General features: G+C 43.6%; 1 protein-coding gene across 9 annotated transcripts in view; it reads left to right on the top strand.

Annotated features, from left to right (window-relative positions):
- Positions 1–23,674, top strand: part of AKAP13 (A-kinase anchoring protein 13) — a 336,318-nt gene that overhangs the window by 294,201 nt on the left and 18,443 nt on the right. For 7 of the 9 annotated variants that reach the window (XR_003852464.1, XM_029575495.1, XM_029575496.1 and 4 more), the window contains 8 exons: positions 5,179–5,360; positions 5,462–5,544; positions 7,650–7,838; positions 13,785–13,946; positions 14,612–14,679; positions 16,952–16,993; positions 18,403–18,453; positions 22,563–23,000. Coding sequence is in view for 7 of the 9 variants with exons in the window: in XM_029575495.1 (XP_029431355.1) it covers positions 5,179–5,360; positions 5,462–5,544; positions 7,650–7,838; positions 13,785–13,946; positions 14,612–14,679; positions 16,952–16,993; positions 18,403–18,453; positions 22,563–23,000 (1,215 nt within the window). In the remaining 2 variants the exon portion in view is untranslated. Of the gene's footprint in view, positions 1–5,178; positions 5,361–5,461; positions 5,545–7,649; positions 7,839–13,784; positions 13,947–14,611; positions 14,680–16,951; positions 16,994–18,402; positions 18,454–22,562; positions 23,001–23,674 lie in introns of those variants that run through there. The other 2 variants (XM_029575491.1, XR_003852465.1) reach the window with 2 other exon arrangements.

Here is a 23,674-nt window from a genome sequence, read left to right as displayed (position 1 = left end):
TTTCTACTATCCGAAAGAGTAAATAACCGATTCACATCTACCCGTTCTAGACCTCTTATGATTTTAAACACCTCTATCATATCCCCCCTCAGTCGTCTCTTCTCCAAGCTGAAAAGTCCTAACCTTTTTAGTCTTTCCTCATAGGGGAGTTGTTCCATTCCCCTTATCATTTTGGTAGCCCTTCTCTGTACCTTCTCCATCGCAATTACATCTTTTTTGAGATGCGGTGACCAGAATTGTACACAGTATTCAAGGTGTGGTCTCACCATGGAGCGATACAGAGGCATTATGACATTTTCCGTTTTATTCACCATTCCCTTTCTAATAATTCCCAACATTCTGTTTGCTTTTTTGACTGCTGCAGCACACTGAACTGACGATTTCAATGTGTTTTCCACTATGACACCTAGATCTCTTTCTTGAGTTGTAGCACCTAATATGGAACCCAACATTGTATAATTATAGCATGGGTTATTTTTCCCTATATGCATCACCTTGCACTTATCCACATTAAATTTCATCTGCCATTTGGATGCCCAATTTTCCAGCCTCCATAGCTCTGCAACAGGTTCATGGTCTAGAAATCCCAGGGTCATGGGATCAAATCCTATTGAACCTGACAGAGCTCTGCTGTGTGGCCCAGCCCGATGCCGTTCTCCTGAAGCCTGACCTCACCAGCGACATCAACTGCTTCATTTTTTTTTTTTTAACAGCAGAGAGATAAGGGGAGGAAAGGCCAGAGGAATTTCCAGTCCAGGCACTCTTTCTTTATTTTGTTTTAAAACCTTCCCCCTTTCTCCTGAAGCCTGACCTCACCAGCGACATCAACTGCTTCATTTTTTTTTTTTTTTTTTTTTTTTTTAACAGCAGCCAGGGGAAGGGGTGAGAGAGGGAGAGATAAGGGGAGGAAAGGCCAGAGGAATTTCCAGTCCAGGCACTCTTTCTTTATTTTGTTTTAAAACCTTCCCCCTTTCAAGCTCTACCTAGTTCTTCCCCCCCCCACCCCCCCCCCCCCCCCCCCCCCCCCCCCCCCCCCCCCCCCCCCCCCCCCCCCCCCCCCCCCCCCCCCCCCCGGACTAGGAGCTAATAAGTTGGGCTCACTCTGCTGGCTGGAGCCAGTGGTCTGGCCCTGGGTTTGATGGAATTCAAAATCCAACGCCAAATTGCTGCATCACCATGACCAACCATCTGCTGGAAATACTGGAGTTTTCCAGAGTTGCACCACTATTAAGTAGTGGCGATGAAGTCACCCTGGAAAAACAGTATTCTCTGCCTCCATCTGCTGGTAGGGGGAAACAACCCACAAGTGTTCCATGGACTGATTTAGCTGGATGACATGGAAGGTTTATTTTACATCTGCTTTGAACTGATTGAAAAAGCATGCCACTATGCAAATTGGATGAAAAGAGGATAATTATTGTTTTTTGTGAGAACTGTTTCTGGAGCTTCTAAACATCAAACTGAGTAAAGTGCTTCAACAATCTTATTCACGAGTTTGGGAAACCCCATAATGGTCAGAGATCCAAACCAGAAAATCTGACACAGACACCAAAGCTTTGTAGAAACATCTGCCATTTTTGTTTTTCATCCGCCAAAAAATATTTGCATGATAACTACATGTTAGTGTGACTGAAAGGATTAAATTTTGTGTGTGAGTGGGGAACATGAAGTTAGCACATTTATTTATTTATTTATTTATTTATTTATTTATTTAACGTTTTTCTATACCGAACTTCATGACAAGCTTCATATCAGGCCGGTTTACATCAAACTTAGGGATTAACTGAACATAACCATATAACAGGAAGGCCGAAGCGCAGGTACAAATAACAGGGAGAATGAACTTGGGGGCTAGAGTAGCCAGGAAATAAAGGACAGAGAAAACTGGAGAATGAGAACGTATGAATATACAGTGGCTGGGTCGGTCATTTAGTTTATTGGCTAAATGAAAGAACTGTTGCAATGTTAGGCTTAAGTGAAGGCTTGGATGAAAAGCCAAGTCTTGAGTTTAATTTAAATCAAATCAGAGTAAATTCTTTTTCACTCAGCGCTCAAGCTCTGTAATTAGTTGCCGGACAATGTGGTTAGGGCAGTTAGTGTAGCTGGGTTTAAAAAATATTTGGATATGTTCCTGGAGAAGTTCATAAATTGATATTAATCAAGTTGACTTAGGGAATAGCAATAGCTATTCCTTGCATTAGTAGCATGTGATTTGTTTAATGTTTGGGTACTTGCCAGATACTTGTAACCTGGATCGGCCATTATTACAAATAGGATGCTGGGCTCGTTGAATCTTCGGTCTGACCCAGTATGGAACTTCTTATGTTCTTCTGAAGTAAATTTTCAGACCCACTTTGGATTTTTCCTTAAAGTTTTGTCACGCCAATTTGACAAACCTTTGAAATTTATTTTTCCAGGTCTATCATCATGTTCTGTGAACTTATTTCAAAGAAGCTTGTAGTTCTATAATCATCAAAAGGGACAACCACTTCCTTAATGTATATGTTCAGGGAATTTAGAATAACATAAAGTGTTTCTGCTAGATTTCTTCTCTGTTCTATTTAAAAAATAAAAGGAGCAAATTGGGTTAGTTGCTGAACTTCTGAGATGAAATTAACAGCAGTATGAGGAAAGGCATCCAGCTATATTAAACTGAATGCTTTAGAATCCTTTTCATTGAAAGAACTATGACAATTTGTTCAGCATTTCATATATCTAGTATCACTTTAAAAATGACAAGCAGAAAGTAGTAGACTAAATACACAGTTAAGAATTAAACTGTCATAGGTAGCTCTAGGTGAGTGAATCTTTAATAGGGTGTTCCCCTATAGTTTACTCTCTCTCCCTAGAACTCCATATCATATAAGTTTAACACATCATTGCTCGTTAGAGATAATGTATTAGTGTGAGAGCAATAATTATTTATAAGAACAACAATTCAGAAATCAGATTTTATTAAAAAAATGTCTTCTTATGTATGAGAAAAGAATCTTATAGATCATCTTGTCTTAGATACAGAAAAAAGAATTAAAGATGGTTATACTATCCACTTGGAGTTGAAAAACAGCAGTACCCAAACACTGATTTTACATAGTGTATTTATACTTTTCATTTGTTGACAATTTATGGTATTATTACTCTGAAACACATGGTGTCAATACTCTGTAACTGAGAAAGTTATATCCCAGAAATCTTCGGTACTGAATTCCCTGTACTGAGAATGTCATTTTCCAAGAAATTCATAACCCCAATACAAATGTAATTCATGACAATCATGTTCTAGAAATTCATGAACTACGTACGTTGAAACATAATATGTCTTGCATCATCCATTCATAATTAGCTGATTGAATTCCTAGCATCGCTTTGCTATTCAAATATACGACTACAGTTATTGAAAAAGCATTTCTTTCTGTATTGCAGTTATAATGCATATATATTTTTATTAGTAGAGAAACTTCTTATAGCTAAATGTTATAAGTATTAGTTTGGCTCATAAATTGCTTGGGTTTTTATTTTAAAAGACAAGGCTTTAGTTTTGACATTTTTTTTCCCAGACTCTGAAAAAGGTATCTAACTTGTCTGGGACTTTTTCCAAAAACAGGCTGCTTGCCAGCTCTTAGTCCCTGAAGTGAGATAAGCTCTAGGAAATCATATTGCTGTGCCAATTGGCAGATTGTCAGTAAGAAACCTTTGTATCTCTTGATATGGGACAATGGAACATTTGCATTTTTTAGGATTTAAATTATAGCCCAGGTAAGAGGTAGATGTTTGCATTGCCCTATGCATTATATGCACAATTAAATTCTGGAATTTGTTGCCAGAGGATGTGGTTAGTGCAGTTAGTGTAGCTGTGTTTAAAAAAGTATTGGATAAGTTCTTGGAGGAGAAATCCATTACCTGCTATTAATTGAGTTGACTTAGAAAATAGCCACTGCTATTACTAGCAACAGTAACATGGAATAGACTTAGTTTTTGGGTACTTGCCAGGTTCTTTTGGCCTGGATTGGCCACTGTTGGAAACAGGATGTTGGGCTTGATGGACCCTTGGTCTGACCCAGTATGGCATGTTCTTATGTTCTTATACCTGAGGTGAGGGGCTTCTGGACACTATTGGAGACCCTAGGGACACATCCCATGTCAAAACCAATATCAAGACTATGACAGTAACTTTTAAACTGTGCACATGTACACACGTTCATCAGCCCACACCCAGGGACGCCACCATTCTATAACATACGCACGTATATGTGCACGTTATAAAATAGCCTGACCACAAGCACGTGTGTACTCAATTTTAAGTGGGCTCATGTGCATGCAAATCCCGCTTCTACCACATAAGTGGTGGGATTTTGAAAGGCATGCACGCAGACGCCATTGCCCATTTTACAAGTTCTTTCTCAGTTCATCCAGTTAAGGGACAGGATTTCTACCCCACCCCCCCTAGTTTAAAGGTCTTCTTTCCCCTCGTTAGACCAGACCCGCTGACCTGTCTAGTTTTCTTTGTTTTATTACTTATGCATCCTCCATAGCAGAAGTAAAGTTAAGCAGCAGAGTCCCTGGAACACACCATTATTTATGTGCTCATATCTTGGTGGCCCATCCCCACCCCTTTTTGGAAACTTTTCAGTTGGGTGCGTAGCAGCATGGCTTTTAAAATCCGCTTGGTGTGCGCCAGCCTGACATATTCATGCATCCCCTAATGGATGCATTTGCCTGGCTTTTAAAATTCACTTGTAAATGTGTCCTCTATACATCACATTTGTCTGTAGGTTTAATCTTTCTCTGTCTATAATAATATGCAGCCTCAATGGGTCATGTTGTGTTCATGCGGAGACAGTCACACAACCTCTGGGTCTGGGTCGCACATTTCCCAACCAAGCAATTTTGTTTTTTTTGATGGCAAGGAGATGCAGTGGAACTCTACAGGTGGATCATGTGACACACACTCCCCCCACCCCCCTCCGGTCTCCTGCCGGTGCAGGACCCAGCCCAAAACAGAGCCTCATGACCCACCTGTGTGAATCTTTGAGCTGCCCTTATTATTCGGCCTTAGTTTATAGGCAAGCCATTTCACTCTTTCTCCACAAGTGGAGAACGATGAGTTGTCATTTTATCTCATTAGTGATTATTCATATGCAAATAATCCAGTTGCTTTTCTGTCCTTCCATATTAAAGGACCAGAAGTCAACCGTGATCTCCTTGAAAAGACTGATAGTGAGAGAAGTCGCACATGAAGAGAGAGGTTTATTCCTGATTAGCTTGGGAGAGAGGGAACCAGAGATGTTAGAGGTCCATGCCAGCTCCAAAGAAGAGAGGAATAACTGGATGCAGATCATCCAGGACACCATGAATACCCTGTAAGTGAGACTGTGTTCCAGCAGTTCAGTTCACTAATTCAGACACTTCTTTCTGCATGGTTTCTGCTAGGACTGATGATTAGATTGTGGTTTCTTTTTAGTGTCAAGGATGAAGATGAAGGAATCCCTAATGAGCCTGAAGAAGAAGAAAAGGTTTTAGACACCCAAGCCAGACAATTAACAGGTAAACCCTCTTAAAGCAATGATCATGAAACCCAAATAACATTGTTTTTAAACTTAAATCTGAGCTGTGGGAGCAGTCAAAACATTTTTCCCTGTAAATTCCAACAAAGTGTCTTTGGAAGGCCAGCCCCCTTCCTCTGAACTCACAGGCACGATACAAAAAAGCCTAGGTATGACATGCAGCTAGAGTGCTAGAGCTGAGTGCAACTGGAGCTGACCTCATGGTGCCAGTAGGCCATTCCAAATGTATTCAGTAATCATTTTCCCTTGGAGATATAGAAGGGCAAATGACAGGATATTATTTCACAGTTTATATTTTCTGTCTGTATTTATAGCAGTCTGTTTTCTAATTAAATGCATATAATATGCATTGTATAGTCATACTGGGGGTGGTGTTGCAAGCTATGTGCACAGTGTAGTATGCACACACTATATTTTATTTTTTAAAGGGAAACTACCTGAGTACATTTGCAACAGCTGTTTCTGCAGGTGGCTGATCACAGGGGAGGGAGGAGGGCAGAGAAATGGGTGGGAGGGATAAAACAGTATTTATGGTTTTGAAAATAAAACCTATCAGCTGAATTTTCAAATGAGTTCTGCATGTAAATGTAATATAGTATCATTAAGTGCCTATTGACAACTTAATGGCATATATTGTAGCAATTTTCTGAAGCCCACTTACATGGGTAAAGTGTATTTACATATGTAAAATCTATTTTTAAGTGCCAAATACTTTTGAAAATCAGGCCCTAAGTGCATTGTTTTCATCTCCCGACCTATGCATTCTTAGGAATGCCTCTATTTTTTTTCTTTTTTTTTTTCTAGCTGAAAGTGAAAATCTGCGTGGATTTTAATCCACCATGAGGGGCACTTTTTAACCAGGCAGTCTATCCGGGTAAATGTTTTAGCAGATTGCCCTCTTTATCCATGTTAAAATGTAAAGAGGTCAACATTTTTCTGCATGTGTTGGAGGAATCCCTCCATTGGTGTGTGCTTTTTTTCACCTCTGTAAATACATGGAGATATAACATTCAGCAAGCCAGTCAATGCGAAAGTTATCCACATCACTTTACCTAGATAAGTGTTAATGTTGAATAAAGTTATCCATATCACTTTAGGACAGGTGCTTTCCCAATCAGACTTAACTGAATGACTTGAGCAAAGTAGCGCTGAAATTGGAGCTTGTCAGCTAAAATGTAGCTATGCCCCCATCATCTCCTCTTTGTGTCCAGTTAAATTTTGTGTGGGTAATAAGCATGGGGGAAAGTTCAAATCTCAGGTTTTGCCCGGATAACTCAAAATGTTATCCAGGGAAACCTTTTGAATATCGAGCTCAGGGTTTATTTCACTTTTCTGCTTAAGCATAGAGAGGGTATAGTCTTTACTTGACTGCATGCTTGCAATTTCCCTGTTGGTCTGAACTTTCTGTTCAGGTTGATGCTTTGTGATTACTGGAGGAGGAGCACTAATAGCTACATATGTGAGTGGGAATGCTGTCTCTTCCAACATACGTTGGCTGCTGCAGTGAATGCCTGATGGCGTGCTTCAACTTCAGATCATGTTTTGCCACCGGTGCTCATTTTAAGGAACCGAGTACTATGCAAGTGGTTTTTAAGTACCCACAGTGCTAATGCAGAAAGACACAAGAATGTGCTGCTGTGTTAGCATTTTTTCACTTCAGTTTCATAGCCGATAGTTAAAGGAAAAATGTTGCTAGATAACATAATGCACAAACACATCCATCCCAGTCCATGAATGACAATTTGACACCTGAGCTTCCACACCTGATAATCCCATGAAATGCCTTTACCATAAACCCAAATGATTCAGGACCAGAAGGGGCAATAAGTATCTATATTTATTGTGTATGAAGTAATGTATTGTGGGTATCCTGAAAACACAATACCAAGACCAGGTAGAGAACCATGACAGTAGGATTTTAACAATTCTTATTCTGCAAACATATTTAAATCAAGAGAGGGTCATGTAAAGCATCTTAGTAATGTGTAACACGGAAGGTGATGCTCGCTTTAACCAGCCTGATTTGCTCAGCTGTGCGTATTCATTTTCATCACTGTATTCTCCCGTCTTTCTTTTGACCTGCAGAGCAGCTTCAGCAGAAAGACCAGCAGATCCTGGCATTATTAGATGAGAGACAGAAGATTTTCCGAGACTTGGTTAATTGTAAGGGGCAGGACAACAGCTCACCAGATTCCGCAATCAGAGCTCTATTAAGAGAAAGCACAGAAGAAGCACTCAAAAGAGAGCCAACACTGAAGGAAGCAATCAAAGCAGGTAAGAAAGGCCATGCAAGTTTGACAGTGCGCACACTTTTTTATACAGCATTAATCTTTTAAAAGCCAAAGTTCAACTGGGCTTTCTAGCACTGCAGCAGGAATAGAGTTGGGCAGATTAGTTGGACCTAGATGTCGTCATGTTTTTTGGTTCTGTGAAATAGACGTCTGGTCTATGTAATTAAACCATGTTCCTGTACATACCCAGATCAGTCTAGTCAAGTGGGTTTATGCATCCCTACCAGCAGATGCAGGCAGAGAACTAAACTTTGAGGTACTGCTACTTAACCGAGAGTACCACCTGCAGTCCCTCAGTATTTCTAAATCTGCAGCCTGAAAAAGAAAGATTTTGAGAAGTTGGATTTTTGGTGCGGGCTCCTTGGTGGACCATCCCTCAGGTGGAGCTGGTCAACTGGGGGGCTGGAAACCCCTGGCTGGTGCTTGCCCTTATTGGCCCGGGGTTATGATAGCCAGGGGACTGGCTCCCTCAGAACCTCCGACGTCCCCGCCTGAGGATTTCCCTTGTCAGGGAAGTACCCTGTGCCTAAGTTGTTCTGTTTAAAAAAAAAAAAAAAAAAAAGAAGATTAGAAGGTGTTGCCTGGTTGTTTACAGCAGCTGTAGGAGCAGTCGGGGCATGGCGGTGAGTAGACTTCAGGAGGGTTTGACTCAGGAGATTCCCCTCCTCTCTGCTCCCTGGGGATCCGAAGGTTTGCAGGAGCTGTTCAGGGTGCTCCATTTCCCAGCGACAGGTCCTGCCATTCCACGGGTCAATTTGAGGAGGTTGTTTTTTTTTTGGTGTCATGGTTGAGATCAATTCCCCAAAGCTTTGGGATTGAGTGTGGCAGCGGGCCAGGAGCATGGTCTCTGCGGTGGTAGCCCGCACACTTTTGTGGCTGCGGAATTGGTCGGTGGATATGTGGTCCAAGGCGCATTGTGTAATCTCCTATTCAAAGGAAGGCTCCTTTTTGGAAAGGATTTAGACCAGCTAATGAAGTCTTTGGGGCAGTCCAAAGGTAACAGGTTGCCCGAGGGTAAAAAGTCCACCCAGAAGGTTTTCCCATCACGAGCCCATTTTCGGGAGTTGCATAGGTTCTGCGCCTGCAAGTCCTCCTCTGGGGCAGGTGCCAAGCAGATGAGTGGAAGGTAGCAGTCTTTTCATGGCTCCCGCAGATCTGCCAGGTATAGTGCCGGCCAAGGGGCCAGGGGCGGAAAGTTGTCTCAATTAAGCCAGCCTAGCCCATTCCTCCGTAGAAGCAGTAGGGGGCAGATTGTCCAGCTTTTACTAGGAGTGGGTCAAGATTATCTCGGACCGGTGGGTGATGGAGGTGGTGCATGAAGGTTACGCATTAGAGTTTTTTCTCACCCCATCAGGGAAGCCTCTCTAAAGTCCCACGAGGTCTCCCGGAGCAAGCGGGAGGCAGTGTGGGGGACTCTGCAGTGGATGTTGCAGCTGAACACCATAGTTCCTGATGCATGCGAAGAGTGGGTTGGGGCAGGTGCTCCATTTATTTTATGTGCCCAAGAAGGACCTTTCAACCCATCCTCAACTTGCAGAAGGTCAACAGGGTCCTGAGAGTCCCTTGTTTTCGAATGGAAACTTTGCGCACGGTCTTTGCTGCAGTCCGCAAAGGAGAGTTTCTGGCATCACTGGATTTGACCGAAGCCTATCTGCACATTTCCATTCGAAAGGACCATCAAAGGTATCTTTGGTTCATGGTGTGGGGCCAACACTACCAGTTCCACGCTCTTCCCATTGGCTTGGCCATGGCACCCCGCACCTTCATGAAGGTGATGGTAGTAGTAGCTGCCGCCCTCCGGTGAGAAGGGATTCTGGTGCACCCTTATCTGGACGATTAGCTCATAAGAACATAAGAACATAAGAAAATGCCATACTGGGTCAGACCAAGGGTCCATCAAGCCCAGCATCCTGTTTCCAACAGTGGCCAATCCAGGCCATAAGAACCTGGCAAGTACCCAAAAACTAAGTCTATTCCATGTAACCATTGCTAATGGCAGTGGCTATTCTCTAAGTGAACTTAATAGCAGGTAATGGACTTCTCCTCCAAGAACTTATCCAATCCTTTTTTAAACACAGCTATACTAACTGCACGAACCACATTCTCTGGCAACAAATTCCAGAGTTTAATTGTGCGTTGAGTAAAAAAGAACTTTCTCCGATTAGTTTTAAATGTGCCCCATGCTAACTTCATGGAGTGTCCCCTAGTCTTTCTACTATCCGAAAGAGTAAATAACCGATTCACATCTACCCGTTCTAGACCTCTCATGATTTTAAACACCTCTATCATATCCCCCCTCAGTCGTCTCTTCTCCAAGCTGAAAAGTCCTAACCTCTTTAGTCTTTCCTCATAGGGGAGTTGTTCCATTCCCCTTATCATTTTGGTAGCCCTTCTCTGTACCTTCTCCATCGCAATTATATCTTTTTTGAGATGCGGCGACCAGAATTGTACACAGTATTCAAGGTGCGGTCTCACCATGGAGCGATACAGAGGCATTATGACATTTTCCGTTTTATTCATCATTCCTTTTCTAATAATTCCCATTCATAATTCCCATTTCTAATAATTCCCATTGCTCATTCAAGCAAAGACAGGGGAAGAGTGTGTGAGGTCACTTCAGCGAGTGTTGGACACCTTGAGATCAGGTGGGATGGGTGATCAATATGGCAAAGAGTCACCCAGTGCTGACCCAGACATTGGAATACCTGGGGGCGCTGTTTGACACCCAGAAGGGCAAGGTTTTCCTCACTTAGGAGAGATTGACAGGGTTACAGTCGCAAGTGACACATCTGTTGAGGTTGTCGCAGTCGACAGCCTGGGATTATTTACAGGTGCTAGGGTCCATGGCTTCCACGTTGGACTTAGTGCCATGGGCTTTCACACACTTGAGACTGTTGCAGAACACAATTTTGTCCAGATGGAATCCGGTGTCGGAGGATTATCAGATGCCATTACCACTCCCTTAAGGTTATAGGTCCAGTCTGCCGTGGTGGCTTTCGCAGCCCAACCTGGAAAAGGGTAGGGACTTGGAGAATCTGGACTGGGTGGTGGTGACCATGGATGCCAGTCTCAAAGGCTGGGGAGTGGTTTTCATGGAAAGGTTGGCCCAAGGTCTTTGGTCGGACAGGAAAGTTCCTGGTCCATCAATCGCCTGGAAACAAGAGCGGTACGGTGGGCGCTGAATTTCTTCCTTCCCTGGGTAAGAAACAGGATGGTCCAGGTATTCTCGGAAAATGCAACCACAGTGGCATACATCAACCAGCAGGGAGGAACAAAGAGTCAAGCGGTGGCTCTGGAAGCCCGACAGCTGTTTGCCTGGGTGGAGAATCATCTTGAGGGAATTGCGGGGTCCGACAATGTGCAGGCAGATTTCCTCAAAAGGCAGCAATTGGATCCGGGGGAGTGGGAATTGTCCCCGGAAGCTTGGGACTGCATTTCAATTTTCAAGATGGGGCCAACTTTTTCCATGAACTTTGAATAGTTAAGTCCTCTGGAGGCAATGATGGTTCTGGCAGGTCCTCTGGGTAATCAGATGAAATCCCTGTTGAGGTACCTGAGGATGTTGGAGGAGAATCATGAGGGTCCTCATCGGGATCCAGTGAAAACCTTTTATGAGTATGATTATCATGGTCCGTTGGACTGCCATCCTCTTGGTGTAGGGAAGAAGGAACTGACTGCGGGGAGAGCTCCTCTTTCGATGGGTGTGAGTGGTGATGTTCCTCCAGTTTTGAGAAGGTTTTCAAAATACCTGTAATTTGTGACATGGCTTGTGAGGTAGGTCCCATGCTGGGCCGGGAAGGCTTCTTTGGTGGTGGTGAAGAATTGCTCCCTGAGGCATGTACATTTGATGGAGGTCTTTTGTCCGCCTTTTTTGATGGGTTCAGTGCCACTAACAAGATAGAGGAATCTGGACCTCTATGATGTTCACACAGGCCTTGATGTTTACTGGATGTCGTCTTTTTGTGAGAGGCTCTTGTAGCCGAGGCAGCTGCCTTTTTTGTTTAGAAACAGAGGAAATGTCTGACTAGACCCTCTGAGAAGAAACAGGATCTGTCTGAAATCAATTTGACTGGGGAAGCAGAGCTTCTCAATGTTAGAGGGGTCAGAAGCTAACAGCTCTTCTGGCAAGAACACAATGTGTGGATCATGCCGTAGCTCCTTCGAAGGTTTCAAAGGATAAAGATGTAGAGGCTTATGTTTGGACAGCTGTTTACAAGCCCAGTTGTTTCAAATTTGTCTTTAGATGATGTCTGTTTAGGATGCATTGTCGACTTCTCCCCATGCATCGTATGCATCAAACGGTGTTTTTGATTCGTAGAAGTTTGCGTCAAGCTTTGGTACATCAGAGTTGTTCATCATGTTGCTTCGCAATCTTGATGCGTTGTAGATTGGTGCAACACAAGTTCTTTGGCAGTGTCGCGTGTCCAGTGTGTCGCATGTCGAGGCGCTTCCTGATTCGATGTTAGTTGACAACGCCGCCTTCAATTCGGAAATTGCCTTTTTGACTTTTGGGGTTAGGAAAGGCGTTTTGAGCACTCTGGGAGCTTTTCCCACTTCATTCTGACTGTCCTGAATACCTTAGATGGTATCGGGCCCACCTGTTACCTTGAACCAGGTGATGAGTCTTAGGCCCCAGTGATAAATGGACTGAATGGTCCATCAAGGCTGGGGCATAGGACCCCGATGAGGAGGTTTCGCCTTTCCTTAGTTGAGCCATTTTTGCTGCACGTTTCCTCTGGGCCCTCGATGACATCCTGCTGCAGTCGCAGCATTCCACTTGATTATGGTCTGGGCCCAGGTAAATGTAGCAATAATTATGTCCGTCGGTAATGGACATAATCTTGCCACACTGGCAGTACTTTAAATCCAGGACTTTTAGGCATATTAAGCACTGAAAAGTGCTTTTGTGGGTTCACACAAGGTGTGTTTGAGTTTTTCTCTAAGGAGAAGATGAGAGGAATGCTTCCGCGCATCCTGAGAGCCTAACGGAAAAACAAAACTGAGGAGACCAGTCAATTACACAGGGTCACCCATGCAGCCGGACAGAGCAACGCTGTGTTCTTTGAAAGAAGCTCCGCCCTGTGCCACAAGAGGATGCCATCCATACAGCATGACTAATTCAGCCTGCTTATTGCCGGGAAACACTGGTTTTCAGGCATACTAGTCATTGTCCTAAGTAGCCATCCTGTGATTGTCTGGGGTCTGCCTGCCTTACAGAAACTACTACCCTAATATTGTTACATCTGCATATATTTGTTCTGTTTATGTTTTACTGCTGTTGGTATGTTCCCTTTGGGTTGCTGTTTCATCATTTGCATTTATGGGTCTTGCCACCAGATAAAAGAAAACCAATTTAAGTGTTACAGTGTGGGGTTTTTATCCTGTATCGCTCTTCTCAGTAATAAAAGGTATTAGTAGCGCTGCATCAGGGGTGCCTGGATCATTTCCTCAGTATCTGAAGATCCCGCAACCCCCATCTGGTCCCATTTACACGTGACCTGGTGGGGTTTTCTGTTGCAGCCACCTCCAGCTATTGACTGCAGAGTTTTCCCCATTTCGCCTGGTGGGGGGCGCTACACTAAGTTAAGAGATGGCAGCTTGGGAGAAGGGATGTCTGAGGTCCTTGGTAGGAACGTGAGCATTTTACTACTACATTTCTCTACGTGTGTGTGTGTGTGTGTGTGTGTTGTGTGCTTTTATTTTTGACCCTTAAACCTCCACCATCACCACCACGTTCAGTGACGCATTTCGATCAGAAATGCCTTGCTGTCCAAGGCCTTTAAAAGTAAGGCAGCTCCAGGGCTGAACTTTCCAGTACCCTTTCCTCCCAGCAGGGGTCACCCTTGTTCCAAGCCCTGCCTTATCTTCCCCTGGTTAGAAACAGGGTACTGCCAGTTCTATAAAGTTGTTTGTTTTTTAACCTTAACAGTGGAGATCCTCCAGATCATGGTGACTAAGATGACAGAGCACGCTCTTGAGCAGCCGACTTGCAGTTTCATAAGGCCAGAACTGGGAGATGTCCCAGTCCTCCTCCCCAGAAGAGCTGAAACGTTTGCAGGATTTGACAGCCATCAAATGAATGCCTCAAAAGGTAAGTTAGTGCAGAAAGCCAATTTTCTTTTATCCACTTTTTTTTTTTATCTTTTTCTTTCTTTTATTTTATGAAATAATGTCTGATACAAGGTAATTTAAACATTGATGTAGCAGTTGCATAAATCTGTTGAATTGAATGGTGTTAGTGTATGGCTTGAGAGTAAATATAGAATTTTGATGCAGCAATTTTTGATTTAATTCATCTCATTTTAAGTTATCAGAGATGAGAACTGCCTGTTTTTTTGATTCTTGCTTTTTTTTCCCTTTGCTTCCAACTTAAGTTGAGCAATGACCTCTCACCCTCTGCAATGATTTGTGTCCTCGAAATAAGCAAATCAGAAACTCCAAGATAAATACAGTGTAGTTATGCCCTGTTAAAGGTGACTTGCATGAATCTGGCTCAAAGCTTCTGTAATCCACAGGAGCGCCAGTGACATTTCATGCTGTGATCCCATCCCTGCGAGTGTTTTAGTGATAGACTTTAGTGTGGCTCAGTAAATGGTACAGTACTAGACCCGGAGCTCAGCATAGTGGCATCCAGCTCATATCTAAAATGAAGTTATTTTTACAGTGATAAACATAAAATACCATCTCCTCCCTTATGCTAGCAGAGGGCTCTCCAAACAGGCTGAAAAGCTAAATATGCCACGCAACTTGTTTCAGATGGAGAGAGACACGGAGACGACGTTCAGGATCTTCGCAGAGCCGAATCAGAACGTGTTTTGAAAAAGGTTTGCCTGTCTGAATCTTTCCATTTAGTCCTGATTAATCCTCGATTCCTGCCTGCAAGTAGGGATATGCCTTTGTTCTGCAGGTTGGCTTCTTGAGTGGTGCCTTTTGCAGTCCCCCACAGTGTTATCACTGTTAAAACTGACTAGGAAAATCTCCTAAAAATAGCATTTCCAGTTCAGAACACTCTAGCTGTTTAATGGTCTTTCACTAAATCGTAAACAGATGCAGGGATGAATTCACTTGCTAATACATCTAATTATTCAACATAACTTGTTTTTGTAGTATCAGCTTCTCCTATCTGAGAGTCATTTAAGGGTTTGTTTTTTTTATTTGTAGCAGCTACATTTCGCTGTGACTTCCATTTTTTTCCTGTCTTAATCTCAGCATGGTATATACAGACTGTATATTGTTAAATGCTTCTCTCCACTCCCTGGCACCAACAAGAGGTAGCAGCCCTAAAATGCAAGGAGAAGCAGACAAAATTTCTATCACAAGTCACTGCTGCCAACAGCCGTGTGCAGCTCCAGCAAGTCCTAGGGTTTCTCTGTTTCTGATCTGTTTTTAAATGCTTATAATAGATGTTTATTTTTTTAAAGCTGACTGGGGTTCTTTGAGGGTATAAAAAAATCACCAAAATTATTATGGGGCATTTTTTCCAATTCAACCAAATACATATATTTGTGTAAATAAAAGGAGGCAAAGAGAAGGGTGAGAGGGTATTAGGGGAAGTGCTGTTTTTGCAGTGTTTATCCAATTAACACCCTTTTTTTTTTCCATGGGGGATATTTTATTGTTTATCAGTCAAAACCTAAAATCAGAAGCCCTAAGTAGGCCACTGTGACCTTCCTAGCAGTTGCCTCCCACCCATGGCTTCCCCAGCAGCTCTGTGGTTAGTTTCTTGACTTTTTAACCATTTCTGTACTTCAAATGCACTGACTGTAATGTGGAAGGACAGAAGCCAAGTCTTGAGTGAAATGGTGAATCCTGATTGTCCACTTTACTGAGGGATGTGCCTGGTGCATGCTCAGCCTGTTCCCCCGCTATACTGCTCCTTTAACATCAGAGGCAGAGACTCTGCTAACATTTCCTAGCCGCCATCTTTCACTCGGTGTTTCTTACCGATGGGCAGGGGAGCACTGAGACGGTCTTTCTGTCTCCTGTATCTCCTTCCACTAGTCCCTCACCATCTGACTTGCCACTTTCAATGTGTGTCTTCAGCTACTGTGAGAAAGAGACTCATATAGGTGCACCTCCTGCTCACTGACAGCGGTCCTCCTGGCTCAGACATTTCTACTGGAATCCACATTTGGGAAGCTGAATTTCAGGGATTATTTGAAACATACTTGAGAGATGTCACAATTTGTAAAAATGGAATTTGAAAATCACTGCTGTTTGTATATAATTATGAGGCAATATCATAGATAGGAAAATTGGCTTGATGATAATTGCTGTGCACTACCTTGCAAAGAACCTGGGTTTGATTCCCTGGGCTCACCTTCTGCTCTCTGGGTCAACCAGGGCTGGGGATGCTGCAGCGAGGGAGTCTGAGCCATTGCAAAGCGATGCTAACCACTGGCCAGACCTAGGGTCCACATTAGCAGTGTTCCAGTGGCACCCACAGTTTAATAAGTGTTACCTGCAACTCAGAGTCATTGTGACACTGTAGCCCGGTAGAGACTGGTTCTGTTTAAGCCCCAAGCCCAAAGGAATATGTGCAAACTGCTGAGCCAAAACAAAAAAAAAATGTTGTGCAGATTGAAGGAGGGGCTCTCCATTAGAAAGGTGGAAACACTAGAATTGTGAGATTTTCCCTTTTCCATTTGGCAGTGTCCCTTTTAAGTCTGATGAACAGATGTCTTGTGCTGGAATGTGATTTTTTTTAATGTTTCACTGCATCAATTCAAATGTCTGGTGCACTTCCAGTTTTCTAAAAATCCACGTGGGAGGCTTTGCAAATAAGACTTTTGACTTCCATAATAAATGCTGTTGACATTTCCTTAAGGGGAAGGCAGCTCGGTTTTGTTGTATGCAAAGCTTGTCATTGCAGGAAGTTCTGCTGTAACGAGGGAGCTGCTGTAAAATTATCCCTGCTCTGACAGTGAGCATAATCAGAGTGCCGTGTATGGATAGAAAGCAAGACAAGTCTGATGCTGGTTTTTTGAACTTTCACAGTTTTATTGTAATTGTTCCTTTTAGGATGCCTTAAAAAAAAAAAAAACCAAAACCAAAATAAAGCCAAAAACCATTCTATTAATGATTTTGTGTTTTTAGGATAGAAATGGAAACCTGATCTTACTTAACAGATACAGTGAGGTAAGGAGAATAATGCAGAAGAAGAGATCATGTTTAGACATTTGTGGGGCTGTTATTAGGTTCATGGTTTAGGCTGGGGGGGGAGGGTTGGGTTTGTTGGGTTTTTTTTTTTTTTTGGAAGAGGGTTGTTTTGCTGCTGGGACCCAGAAGCAATGACAAGGCGGCCTCACTCTGCACTTTTCCTGTCTCGAGCCCCCTGAGCCGGGTCGGGACTGGGAGGGAGGGAGGGAGGGAGCACTGCGGCAGCTACACAGACAGATCTTGGAACAGAACTGTGGTACATGCGGCCTGAGCAACCATGCAGAACTGGAAGTGGGTTTCATGGGACTGTGTCATACTGCAGTTGACCACAGAAGGCCATGATGGCGTTATTTTGACGTTTCCGAATGACGGAATATAAAACTCTTTAAATAAATAAATACATAAATAATGAATAAAAGCAGTGCTCAGCTTACCTGGGTAGAAGGGCATGCTTGTCTGTATACTTTGGATCCATTTTTATTCAAGTAGTTGTGGCAGCATATGCATCGTCTCCCTGTATAACTAGCGCACCAACACCGAGTGTTGCTTAACTGTGTTGCCCTGTTTTAGGTCATTAAGCTGCAAGTGTTTTAAATACTTTCCCATACAATGCAGCTATTTATACGTAAACATTTCTCTGTGAGGCCTAATTGGATGTCTGCCCACTTATTCTTTCCCACTGCAGTATTTTGCAGGTTTATGCAATGTATTTAATGTTGATAACAGCATTTTAAATTTTGTACCCCATGTCGAGAGTTTCTAAGACTAATAAATGAATGGCCCATCTTCTAGCATAGAGCTTGATTGATTTTGTCATCTTCCTTAAATGTACTCTACCATTTTGGGCAGATGAATATATGAACTTCTCTATTTAGTACACACCCACTTTTGTGGTCCTCTGAGTAGTTACCGATACATCCATGACTGTTGTCCAGGCATCTAGCCGCCCAGGTACCCTGCATAGCCTGTCAGATAGACCAAGCCATGTGAGCACATGTGTTCCTGCAAGGATGTCTACTTTAGTTACAGCCTGATAATCCCAGCTGCTAATAAATTCTGTCTTCACCGCCTGCCGTACAGACCTGGCTGTATGGCTGTTTGTGTTTCCATTAAGAATTCTAGTGCATATAATTCCATAGTGTGAAAGGTGATGGCACTCCATGGAGTTCAGACTTTAGATGGGATGCGATAGATCCCAGGGAACTTGTATTAACAATGAAGTGCCGTAATACCTGTCATACGTTTGTATCCTCTTAATTACAACAGTTATTCCAGGCTAAGAATTTGCTGTTCAGAGCTAAATATTCATTGAAAGAATATTCATTGGCAGGACCCCGTTGGGAGAATGTATCTGTAATGACAATGTACTTCTGTTTGTTTCCTTCCAGCAGGTCCATCATGGTTTTGCTCAGCTCCACGAATTTCTCAGCACATTGCAGGTAGATGCGAGAACCACACCACTTCTTTACATTTTCCTAATTCTAATGCTTTGTGACTTATCTCCAGCTGCTGAAAAGTCAATAATGATAACCCTTTCTATGATTTGATTATTTCCCAACCTGGCTGTGGGTAAAAGGACCTGCATGGTTGAATGGTAAAGCAAAAGCACGTGCAGACTTCTGCTTTGCTATTGTGCAAACTCTGTGGAGTTAACATCAACACAGGCAATTTTGATTATTGCCCCTTTAAGCAGCATAAAGAGGGATTGTTATTGTGCAAAGGTACCATAAAAAATATAGGCTGATGTTGTCATGAGGTAAAAGCTTGGAGAAATGTGCAGGGCAGGAAGAGACTTATCAGAACCGCTCCAGAGTGCTTTGCCTTATCAGATATGGGATGGCTATATGATGTCTTTATATGTCTATATATGGATTTGGATTTTAGATTTAATTCCTCACCTTGTCCAAAAACTGAACTCAAGGCCATTTACAGTTCAAGTGCTTCAGTTATTTCTCCTAGGACAAGCAGGAAGGTAGTCCTCACGGATGAGTGACGTCATCAGATGGAGCCCATCACGGAAAACTTTTGTCAAAGTTTCTAGAACTTTGACTGGCACACTGAGCATGCCCAGCATGCCACTATCTGTGCGTCCATGTGAGGTCCCTCTTCAGTCTTTTTTTTTCTGCGAAGCAGTCTCCTTGCGGTGGTGGAGCTCTATTCTTAGATCGTCTTTTCAAAGTATTTTTCCTGGTCGTTTTTGACGTTCTCAGCGCCGGGTCCCTCTTCAGTCAGTGCCATCCGGCTTGTGGTAGGTGTTCAAATTTCATGCGATCGATTCCTGGCAAGTCACCTCTCGTTAGCCGATGGCCATCAACTGCTTGCCAGCTATTTTCATGGCATCATCCAGTTTTTGCTGATGCCCCCAGTGCCCATGGACCATGTCTATTACAGATCATCGTGAGGCCTGTATTCTCTGCCTGGGGGCATCGTATGATGTCCGAGGGTGTCATCTATGTGACCAGATGACTCCCAATGGCCGTTGTGCTCAGCTGGATGAGATGGAAAAGCTTTTTGGGTCCAGAAAGTCTAATCCACCTACTCTGGCATCAGGGGCATTGACACCTAGTAGCCGAGTGGAGCCGTTAGATACACTGTCCCTCTCTACTCCTTCAGCAGATCCCTCCCATGAGAGGGGAGCCGGTGATAGGCCATTTCTGGTATTGTCGCACTCAAGGACATCAGGATCTTCGCTTTCCATGGCTACAGGAAAAGACTGGGCTGAGCACCGAGGGAAGTCCCACAAGCATCATCACCAGTCACCGTTGGCACATGGCTGCCACCAAAGTGACCCTGTGGGGAAGAGGCACTGCCAGTATCAGAACAGGGAGTCCAAGGCATTTCCCACTGGTTGTGCTGCTGGACACGAACCTCCTCAGGGCTCTGAGGAAGCTCTGATGACACCTCCTCCTCCATAAGAACATAAGAAATTACCATGCTGGGTCAGACCAAGGGTCAATCAAGCCCAATATCCTGTTTCCAACAAAGGCCAAACCACGCCACAAGAACCTGGCAATTACCTAAACACCAAGAAGATCCCATACTACTGATGCAATTAATAGCAATGGCTATTCCCTAAGTAAACTTGATTAATAGCAGTTGATGGACTTCTCCTCCAAGAACTTATCCAAAGCTTTTTTGAACCCAGCTACACTAACTGCACTAATCACATCCTCTGGCAACAAATTCCAGAGCTTAATTGTGCATTAAATGAAAAAGAATTTTCTAAAATTAGTCTTAAATGTGCTACTTGCTAACTTCATGGAATGCCCCCGAGTCCTTCTATTATCCGAAAGTGTAAATAATCGATTCACATCTACTCGTTCAAGACCTCTCATGATCTTAAAGACCTCTATCTTACCCCCCTCAGCTGTCTCTTCTCCAAGCTGAACAGGCCTAACCTCTTCAGCCTTTCCTCATAGGGGAACTGTTCCATCCCCTTTATCATTTTGGTTGCCCTTCTCCATCGCAACTATATCTTTTTTTGCAGGCTATATCTTTTTTAAGATGCGGCGACCAGACTGTATACAGTTTTTAAGGAGCGGTCTCACCTTGGAGCGATACAGAGGCATTATGACATTTTCCGCTTTAGTCACCATTCCCTTCTTAATAATTTCTAACATTCTGTTTGCTTTTTTGACTGCCACAGCACACTGAGCTGATGATTTCAAAGTATTATCCACTATGATGCCTAGATCTCTTTCCTGGGTGGTAGCTCCTAATATGGTAATGGAGGAGAAGTCCATTACCTGTTATTAATCAAGTTGACTTAGAAAATAGCCATTGCTATTGCTAGCATCAGTAGCGAGGATATTCTTAGTTTTTGGGTACTTGCCAGGTACTTTTAGCCTGGATTGGCCACTGTTGGAAACAAGATGCTGGTCTTGATGAACCCTTTGTCTGATCCAGTATGGCAATTTCTTATTTTCTTAGTTGGACCACAGGGTTCAGCAGGTGGTTCTCCAAGCCCAGGGGGATATCAAGCCGCCATTGGCACCGGTCCCCATGCCGGTGCCGGATTTCTGTGCCGTCTCTCTTAGCGCCCCTGTTAGAGCATCTAGACATCCTTCTGGGCGTACTTCTGATGCAGCCGATGCTTGGGGGACCATCAGTTCCCCAGCAGCCACCAATGCCCCCATCCAGAGCAATTCCCATTATCGAGTCCTCCGAGGAGGAAGAATTGGTGTGGCCAACGGTGCTCTCGGGGCTCTTAATGCCACGGCCGGGGTTCCCCGATCCCATTCCCGGGCCATCAGGGATCTCGGTGTCATCAATGTCCTTGGGGCCATCGATGCCCTTGGTTACCAAGCTGAGAGGCTTGGGCAGGGACCCTCCATGCTGGTCCCTGTGGGACCTCAGCTCGAAGGCGCCCCCATATGATCCTTGGGGGGATGACGCATCTGAGTCTTCCTTCTCTCCGAGCCATCCCCACCAGATGAGAGGCGTTGATCTCCCCAGGAGGATCTTTCCTTTGCAGGCTTTGTCCGGGCTATGACCGAGGCCATCCTATTCCAGCTCCTGAAGAGGACGCTCGGCTGGAGGTCCTCCAGTTTGTGGATGCCCCAAAGGAGATAGTGGCTGTCCCCAGTCCATGAGATCTTCAAGGAACTTCTCCTTAGGATCTGGAGCACCCTGTGTCTGTTCCCTCAGTCAATCGGAAGGCGGATGCTATTTACCTGATGCAACAAGCCTTGGGCTTTGAGAGACGCCACTTTCCGCACCAGTCAGTGGTGGTACAGAATGTTGCATGAAGAGAGAGTGCAGGATAGTGATAGAAGGTGCATAAGTGCGGGATGGGATTATGGAGGGGGCACTCAGTGAGGACAGAGTTTATGGGCTGCTCATGCTACGTTGAAGAGTCAGGCTTCCGCCACTTACGGAAGGATAGGTGCTAGTCTGCTGTAGGGTGGTAGAGTAATTCCAGTGTGTTGGGGCACATTCTATGAAGGGTCTCTTTCTGGTGCATGTGAGACGCAATAGGCCATCAGCACACTTCAGCTGTAACAAAATACATATTTTAACTATGGCTTCATAAATGTAATAATCCTACTGCAAGATCAGCCTTATGATATCCATATTATTTGAAAGGACAGTGTCATTTTATTGTTCAGCAAAATTTCTAAAGACTGGCACCACTGGGGTAGGAGCGACTGAGGATTGCTCCTGCCCCGGGGAAGGTGGGGGGTAGAGGGACCTGGCTTTAAGCTATGTTAAAGGGAAGTCCCTGAGAGAAGAGAGCTATAGAGAGTGGGAGAGAGTCTTGGTGATGAGGGAATTTCAGGAGGTGGGAGAAAGCCCGGGATGGCTATTTAAAAATGGCACAAAAACAAAAAATGAAAATGTTATTTTTCTTGTGTTTCAAAATTGAAATAGAAAATGTTCTTGATGTTTCCTGCTTCATTCAAATGATAGCACATCCCTAAGTGAAATAAAGTTAGAGAATATAAAGTTGCACAAAATCATGCTAGTCCTTCCATACTGTAGGTTTGCGTTATATTGCATCGTTCTGTGCATCTGAATTAATTTAAACATTTATCTTTTCCTGTGTCAGGCTGGAGTGATACTAAAAGATAACTTGAAAGATCAGAAACTGCTACAGAGCGAGATGGTCGTAACCACGTCCTTAAGACCAAATTCCCTAATGGAGTGCGAGAAACAGCTAAATTTTGAAAAACAGCGCCAGGAGCTGCAGATTTCTAAGAAGCAGACACTGCAGCTGGAGTTAAAATGCAAGCAAGATAAGGAATTGGAGATGAGGGAAAAGGTGCTGATGGAGAAAAAGGCACAGATCATACACCGCAAAGAGATGGCATTGAAGGCTAAGAAAGACTTAGAAAAAGAACAAGATGGTCTTCGGCTAAAGAAAGCAGAATATCAGCACCATCTGGAACGTCTCAGAGCATCCCAGAAAAAGCTGAAAAGGTTGCAGGAACAACTCAAGAAAAAGGACTTAATGTCCCAAACAGAGCCAGAATTGAATGTTAAACAGGTAAGAACAGGGGTGACTCATGGCAATCTGCTGCCCTGAGGCAAGGAAACCCCCACTCCACCCTCCAAGGTGTGTGGTGCAGGTCAGATCACAGAAAGAGCAGGGGGAAGTGGGGATGGCGAGGGTCAGGGTTCCCAGAGAAGTGGCAGATAGAGTGCTAGAGATATGCCAGGAAAAATACCACAAAAAAGCAAGATACCTGCAACCTATTTGGTATTAGACTTGTTATAAAGTGTGTTAAGTGTCAGCTTGGCCCTCAGAAAGCTATGAATAAAAACGAATTACAAATTACAATACAGCAAACCTCCCATACCAAAATAGCACTAACTGCCAGAGCTCAAACACTATCAACCCTACCCATGAAAAACAACACTGCAAATATTACATCAGGCCCTAAAACACCAATACACCTCCTATTAGAAAGTAGAACAAGCCAGGAACATAAGAAGTTTCCATTCTGGGTCAGACTGAGGTCCTTAAGTCCAGCAGTGGCCAATCCAGGATACAAGTGTCTGTCAAGTGTCCAAACATTAAATAGATCCCATGCTACTAATGCTGGTAATAAACAGTGGCTATTCCCTAAGTCAACTTGATTAATAGCAGTTTATGAACTTCTCCTCCAGGAGCTTGTCCAAACCTTTTTTTAAACCCAGATATGCTAACTGCCTTAATCA

This window comes from Rhinatrema bivittatum, chromosome 13, assembly GCF_901001135.1.
Source record: "Rhinatrema bivittatum chromosome 13, aRhiBiv1.1, whole genome shotgun sequence".
NCBI classification, from domain to species: Eukaryota; Metazoa; Chordata; class Amphibia; order Gymnophiona; family Rhinatrematidae; genus Rhinatrema; species Rhinatrema bivittatum.
This window is presented reverse-complemented; position numbering and strand designations above follow the sequence as displayed.